This window comes from Camellia sinensis, chromosome 7, assembly GCF_055761805.1.
Source record: "Camellia sinensis isolate YWXY chromosome 7, ASM5576180v1, whole genome shotgun sequence".
NCBI lineage: Eukaryota > Viridiplantae > Streptophyta > Magnoliopsida > Ericales > Theaceae > Camellia > Camellia sinensis.
The window spans coordinates 190,645,297-190,652,897 of record NC_138967.1 but is presented as its reverse complement, the minus strand read 5'-3'; the positions used below and the strand labels follow the sequence as shown (position 1 = coordinate 190,652,897).

General features: G+C 32.7%; 2 protein-coding genes across 21 annotated transcripts in view; one reads left to right on the top strand and one right to left on the bottom strand.

Moving 5' to 3' along the window:
• The first annotated feature begins 214 nt into the window (after positions 1–214).
• Positions 215–1,887, top strand: LOC114310788 (AP2-like ethylene-responsive transcription factor ANT). Its single transcript, XM_082881507.1, has 2 exons — positions 215–1,068; positions 1,151–1,887. Exons 1-2 carry the CDS (start codon positions 744–746, stop codon positions 1,885–1,887), a joined length of 1,062 nt encoding a protein of 353 aa, XP_082737633.1. The 5' UTR covers positions 215–743.
• Positions 1,888–2,081: 194 nt separating this feature from the next.
• Positions 2,082–7,601, bottom strand: part of LOC114310789 (uncharacterized) — a 32,540-nt gene continuing 27,020 nt past the window's right edge. For 15 of the 20 annotated variants that reach the window (XM_082880243.1, XM_082880229.1, XM_082880233.1 and 12 more), the window contains 6 exons: positions 4,723–4,969; positions 3,952–4,014; positions 3,515–3,852; positions 3,150–3,413; positions 2,610–3,066; positions 2,082–2,520 (listed from right to left, as the gene is read on the bottom strand). In XM_082880243.1, the coding sequence (XP_082736369.1) occupies positions 2,703–3,066; positions 3,150–3,413; positions 3,515–3,852; positions 3,952–3,975 (990 nt within the window). In that variant the 5' untranslated portion in view covers positions 3,976–4,014; positions 4,723–4,969 and the 3' untranslated portion in view covers positions 2,082–2,520; positions 2,610–2,702. The remainder of the gene's footprint in view (positions 2,521–2,609; positions 3,067–3,149; positions 3,414–3,514; positions 3,853–3,951; positions 4,015–4,722; positions 4,970–7,601) is intronic. The other 5 variants (XM_082880245.1, XM_082880246.1, XR_014336623.1 and 2 more) reach the window with 5 other exon arrangements.

The following is a 7,601-nucleotide window of genomic DNA, read 5'->3' as shown; positions in this document are numbered from 1 at the left end:
TCAAAATTTTCACAGCTAATTCATACACCATGGATTTCTCGACAACCAATAAGATGGTGCCGCATCAGCAAAATTAGCAAAATTCTGTCCTATAAAGCAAGATTTACTTTCTTCGTAAGCTTTGCATTGCACCAACATTTTTTTTCCTATAAAGCATTTGGCATCCCCTGTTAATAGTCAACATTACAAACTTTCTTTGTAAATCTAGGAGCAAAGATGGTCTCTAACCAACTATGGCTTTCTCACAATCAACTCTTTCACCGCTTCTTCTTTCTTTACTTGTTTAGGTAGCATTACTATATAGATATAGATTGTTATCTGTGAATAATTTTAAATCTGAATAGGCTAATAATTGGCATATTAAGGAGTGGTCTCTTCGTCTTTCTATTATACAATCAAATGGCTAACACTGCTGCAGGTATATTGAAGGTGGAAGGGGATTTTGCTGGTCCTGATATGGCCCCCTGTGGGGATGAGAATGATGATGTGCATAGATTGAAGTGAGTTTTGTGCTCAGCTCTGGTAAGTGTGTTGTTTGCAATTTATTTCTTTCTTGCTCTCTGCTCTGCTAGACTACAAAAAACCAAGTTTTTTTTTTTTTTTTTTTTTAACATATGAAAGAGTTGGAAAAACCAAAGAGATTTCTTTGAAATGATTAGTTTATTATGTACTCCCCAATGATTGAGTAGTTGCCTTGAAACATAGAGAGCAAAAGCAGGAGAGAAAGAAAATAGAGGAAGAAGATGAAGTCTACAAATGACAACAACAATGGCAGCAATAGTCATAATAACAACTGGTTGGGTTTCTCTCTCTCACCCTACATGAAAATGGAGGTTTCTTCAAACCCTCATCATCAGTACAATCATCATCATCATCAACCTCAGCTAGTTCTTCCTTCTGGCTTCTATCTCTCCCCTTCTTCACACCTCAACAGCTCTGCAATCTGTTATGGGGTTGGAGAAAATGGTGGCTTTCACTCACCCTTGTCTGTAATGCCTCTCAAGTCAGATGGATCTCTCTGTATCATGGAAGCTCTCAGTAGATCACAACCACCACCACCACCACAAGGTTTGCTTTCTTTTCTCTTCTCTTTCCTTTTTTCTTTTCTTCTTTGTGTTCTATGTTTTGAAATCTATTTGGGTTTGAAAAGGGATGGTTCCAAACTCTTCCCCTAAACTTGAGGACTTTCTTGGTGGTACAACAATGGCAGCCCACCACCAATACAGTACCAATGAGAGAGAAGCAGTGGCTCTAAGCTTAGACAGCATGTACTACCACCACCAAAATGCTGATCAACAAACCAATAGGCAACAACAACAGCAAAAGATGGATGAAGTTCAACAACACCAGCATTATTATAATGGACTCTCATGCAATGATGGGTTGTACCAACAGACACCATTGGAGGAGCAGAGAGAAGAAGAAACCAGGGAGACCCAACTTGCAGACTGTGATAATACCCAAATCACTGCTTGCCTGAAAAATTGGATTGTGGTGGAGGATAGTGGTGGCGCGTGTGGATCAAGTGGTGGTCCAGTGGGTGGTTGTGGGGATTTACACTCTCTAAGCTTGTCAATGAGCCCTGGTTCTCAGTCAAACTATGTCACAGCTCTAACCCAGATCTCACCTACTGGAACTGAGTCCATAGTCATGGAAACCAAGAAGAGAGGGTCTGCAAAAGTTGCTTTGAAGCAACTTGTTCATAGGAAGTCCATTGACACATTTGGGTGGAGAACCTCTCAGTATAGAAGTGTTACAAGGTCTGTTCGTGCCTATTTTTGTGATTTATTTCCATTTCCTACTAGTTACGTTTTTTGTGTTCTCCAATACCTAGGCCTTTTATTTCTTGATTTTCTTGACATTTCTGTTTTTAACCTGACAATCTAGGAATATCACGGACAGGGACCAACAAACCCTTCTCGGGATCAGTGGTGGGATCAAAGGCAAAAGCAACTAAACAAAAATTGTCTTTACAAGAACCATCATTTTCATCAATTACAACATTTGCACCCCCAACCATATACAATATAATTGACAAAAGTAATGATCAAGACAAATTCTCCACAATTTATACAACATAATTGACAAAACTGCATATAAACTGAAAAGAGAAGGAAGTGAGAAATATTACATCTGTTAGGTCACCAACAAATACAAACGGCATATGATTAATAACAAAAATAATAACAATCAAGTCTGATAGTTAAACCAAAAAATAGTAATAATCAAATTCTTACAGCAACAAGAAGCCTGATAGAAGAACACAGACATTACATGGTAATTAGAAAGATATCTGACAAAAGTACCAAGCTTGGTGAGGAAGGCTTGAATTCTGGAAAAAAAGAACTCAAATCCACAACAAAAGCAACCAGAAGCCTGATAGAACACACATTATATGGTAACTGGAAGAGGTCTGACAAAAACACCAAGCCTAGTGAGAACTTCATGTAATAGAGGCATGAATTCTAGCACGAAAGAGCTCAAAGTCCGATTGATAGTATCATTTGTTATGCGACGATCCTAGGTCACAAAAGACATCAAAGATTAGAAAAAAATTGAAAAGAAAGAAAATAATAATAATAAATGGAGGTGTTGGTATATATCCATACATAATCTTTGACGTGTGTGACTGCATTTCTGTTATATTTTAGGAAAGACACGGGTGTATTGCTGTAGTCAACTGATGGAGATGGCAGCTGTGGCTATGTTTGGGGCAGCTGTGTCTGTGGTGGTTGCTGTTGTGGCTGCATATACATCTGTTGTTGTGGTTGTGGAGGAGGAAGAGACCCGAACTGCAGCGGGGGCAACTGCGATGGAGGCGATGGAGGTAGTGTTTGGTTATGTTGGTAATGCAATATTGTCTCAAACTCCTTCCTATGAATTCTTTCCATCCAAGACCATCGAGAATTTTTTTTGGGTGAAAGCTCTTGTCCTAACCTCTTGTTAACCATGATCTCCAACTGGCAATTTTGATGGTGTTTTACAAGAGAATAGGCAACTAGCCTATACTCGCATCTTGTATCTGGCGTCAACATGATTGGATGATTAATTGCATTCATCAAATGCCTGTATAAAAAAAAGCGTGAGAATCAATAGTAATAAAAACACTATACAATACTTAAAAAATCATAATTAAAGAAATACTGTACTTTTCAAATTTGATGTATTTTTGCAAGTATCTGCACAAATGATCCAAACCAAAGGAAATTTTAGACCCTTTGGACTTGAAGAGAGAACTGACCATACCGCAGAACTTGTTAATGTCATCCCCAAATGTCTTCTCGTACCACTTAGGATTTAGAGCTTTGCCCAACTTGGCATTTCCATTAACCAAGTAGACATTGTTTGCACAAATTTCTCCATGTGGTTGTCTCAATGTACATCTGAAGTATATAATGCCATTGAGTATATCCCTACAGAGTAAATGACAAAAAAAAAATTAAATGAAAAGACAAAAAAACAAATGAATGAATTACTGGGATAAATTGCAAAGATGACATAGACATACACCTACCCCAATATGCCAATAAAAGGCTTACTCAGCCTTTCAGGATACTCAGAATCAATGAGAGGGTTTTTCTTCACCCAATCGTGTAGAGTTCCTTCTACCAGCTCTGTGAAAAGCAACTCTTTGCCAACAGAACTACTTTGACACTTTCCAATTACTCTCAGTAAATACAGGCTGCAGTGACTCATTGCAAACTCGTACCACCATTGTAAATCTTTTGATTGTGACTCAAGGTGGTACACCACTTTTATATTACTTTGTATACTTCCAATGTAACTAGTATACATGTTTGAACCCTCGATTTGTTTTTCTTCTGAAAATTGTATTTCAAAAGCTCCAGCATGCTAGAGTCATAATTAAAACAAAATATATAGATACAAAGTTAGCTATACGATAATATGGATAAAATATTTTACATAATGGAGGTATAGGATGAAACATACTATGATATTTGGATCAACAGCCATCTTGAATCAAAATCAGCAACTCTAAAATGGAGTCACTCTCTGTAACAGATTAGAATAACAAACCACAATAAAGAGTTAACATACTGCTAGTGCTACCACTTAATCTCCTAAATCCAGGCCATTGACAAAGCCAGTAAACTACAAGTACAATAAGGATATGAAGGCAATTAAATCTTCTCTATAACGCATACAATGACAGAAAAAATTAAAAGGTTCTGATTCAATAGACCGGCAAAGGATCTAGCAGTTTTATTGCAAAAATAACAACCACGTCAGTTCCCCACATCACCAGCAATACATGTAGTAGAGGTGAACTCATAAAACTAAACTAACAAGTAACAAATTACTCTACTAAACAATAACTGTATCACCAAAGTATAGACCGATGAATCCCATGAAAATATTAGTGTCTTAAATTGTAATATCCCTACGATTATCATCAGTTTTTCAGAATTGAGTGCACATACGAAGATGAATGCAGCTACATGAGCTTAACTTAGAGAATCAAAGCTAAAAGAATCAATATATAGTAAAGAAACCTAATGCATGATTGTAGGGCTAAGAAGGTCAACTTAACATTCTGCGCTGATGTTTTAAGCTAAGATAGTCCAAGTGATCATAGTCTTTATCTCAAGGTCGATTAGAAGAAATGGACACAAGGTCTAGAATTTAGTGTTATAATTTAAAACAATTAAAAGTAAAATATAAATCTCTCTTTCTTAGGTCCACATAGACACAAGTACATACCATATGTATTGATCGTATAGGGGGGAACTTATTAGATCACCACTAGTCCCAAAAACTTGAGATGTTAGGAAATGAGCTCAGTAATATACATCAAGCTCAAAAGCTTAAGTTGTCTGGAAATGAGCTCAACAATGTATATCAAGCTCTCCAATAGGAACAAGTGACTTTTAGAATGCTGTCATATCAGCATCCATAGAATGTTGTCCTGTCAGTTATCATCATCCAACTCTTGTCCATTTTTTGAAGCCTACAAGTGAAGCAAAGATTAACGTAGGAATGGACAACAAATAAACAAAAATACTCAACAATGGAATTGTGTATCTTTTAGGTAATAGCAAATTCACTTGTAATCAAGAGTTGTCGTGCCAAAAGAATGTTCTAAATTATTCTCAAGGCACACCCAACAAGGATAAGAAAAAGGACCACCAAAGAATCCACATTGTGATAAGCTAAAAATTTCTATCATAACTCAAGCTAATGAAAGACCAACTAGGACTTTTAAGGATGGCCATAAAATATGACAATTTGGGTGAAGTAGGATTATAAAGAAAATACAACAAAATTTATAAAAAAAAAAAAATCACACATAATGATGTATCTTATTTATATTATTTAATAAAAATTAAAATGTCTATCACTTTAGTGAATATTATAAAAATAACATTATTTCATCAATTTTGCCTTTAATATCATTTTTGTTTTAATAATGGAGCATCAATCTCCTTGTATTGTCTTTCAAGTGTTAGATGAGACTTTTGCACTATATTTGGCAAAATTTATGAGAAGAATGATACAAGACATGAGCAAATAATTGACCAAATATCTCCATTTATTTATGATGTCTTCAACATAAATAACCAAACATATACTCATTACTAAAGCTGCATATGATTTTTTACCTGTTTCCCTATTTTGTAAGGCAGGAAGATGCAGATGATATTTTTCCCTTTATCAAAACTGTTACTCTTAAAAATTTCATACTAAAAAGACAATAAGATCTAACGTTTGATGAATTTTTTTGATCGTCCAAATACAAATTTTATTACATCAAATAGATAACTATTTCTTTGATTATCTTGATGGTATTTCCCACTACAAATTGACAAAATCAAAACTCTTTTTAATTTTATTCTACAAGGTAATCACAAGTAAATAGTTCTTTTAGTATTATTTGCCATGCATATTAATCTATTTCAAGGGTTCCTCATAGCCTTGAATTCTTCGGCATGTCCATCAAATTTCAAGAAACTATAAACATAATGAGTAGGATATAGAAAATAGTTCTTTTAGTTATCGATATCCGATCAATGTAATTTTTTACAAATATATAGTACTCGACGAGTTCTACATATTGAACGGTTCAGATTATCAAACAGGACCCGTGATGGCGCCCCACAGGTCGAACAACAACCATCTAAAATTACACCCAATCATTTCATTTTTGTCAACAAACGCAGCACATCAACTGCACATAGATGATATCAAAGTTGTACTTTTGTTTAGAAAATTGATTTTTTAAATTTTTTTTTTTGTGAATAGTGATAACTTTTTAACTTTTTGAGTAACTTTTTGACTTTTTGTCTTTTTTAGACTATGCCAAACCAGCCCTAAATATAGCCCTTGTTTGGAAACTTAATTATTTTAGTTGGTTTTTTTGACTATTTGACTATTTTAGTTGATAAAAAAAATTATATTTAGAGTGACTTATAAATTAAAAAAAAAAACTTATAATTAATATAGATAATTATAAGTAAAAAAATATTTAATTGATTGGTAGAATGTGACGTTATTGACTATGTTAATTGTTTTCATCTTGTTATTTTAGCCAAAATTCATCGTCTCAAACATCACCATAATGATTTGATAATTTATATTAATCGTATTAATAACACTGACAGTCTGGATTGATTGTTACCGTTGACGTTGCATCATGCTAACAGTGGTCGTTCTAATGTTAGGAATTCTAAAATTTTTATTAAATATTTTACATAAGTGTGTGATTCGCATGAGACTCATATAGGATGAGTTCCACACCATATAAAACATTTAATAGAAAATTTGATAAAATTTTTAGAATCTTTAACATTTTTCTTACATAATCATTGCTACAAAAAATAATATAAAATCATTACAGGCTCCTCTAGGGTTGGGGGATGCTTACAGCACAACTACTGCCAGCTTAATGAGGGCACCGTTTTGTTGTTTTTCTTCTCTTTCTTTTTTCATTTTTTTTTCTTGGAAAATAATTTGAATAATGTTTCACTTAATTTTTTTTTTATCATGAAATATAATAATAATGTATATGATGTGATCTATTAAATTATTTATGTGTAATTTAATAATTTTATGAATGGAAGTTATACAAAAAATTATTTTTAAAAAATCAAATATAAGTATGTTGCGGTTAGATTAATAAAAAAATAGATAGATTAATTATGTTGAGTATTAATTTTTCTTTAATACCTATTTTAAAATTGTTTATACATTTTATGTATAATTATATATATGTATATAAATTTTAAATTAAATATAAAATTTTCTTAATAAACAGCTTCATATTAAATAGGAAATTCAATATAAATTAATAATAAAACATAAATATGATAGACAAAAAAATAAGAAATATATTTAATTTTAATATAAAAACAGAATACTTGAATAAAAGTGAAAAAAGTAAAAGAAAATTAATTCGTAAAGTATTTTTTAGTACATATAATTATTTTAAATTTTATTTATGGGTAATTTAGATTAAGTATAAATTTTTTAAATATTAGATTTTAGAATAATTAAATATAAGGGAATGTTACGTGACACTTTTTTTATTACAAAAAAAAAAGGAAGAATAGAAGAGAGACATCAATAAGATAGACAAAAAATAA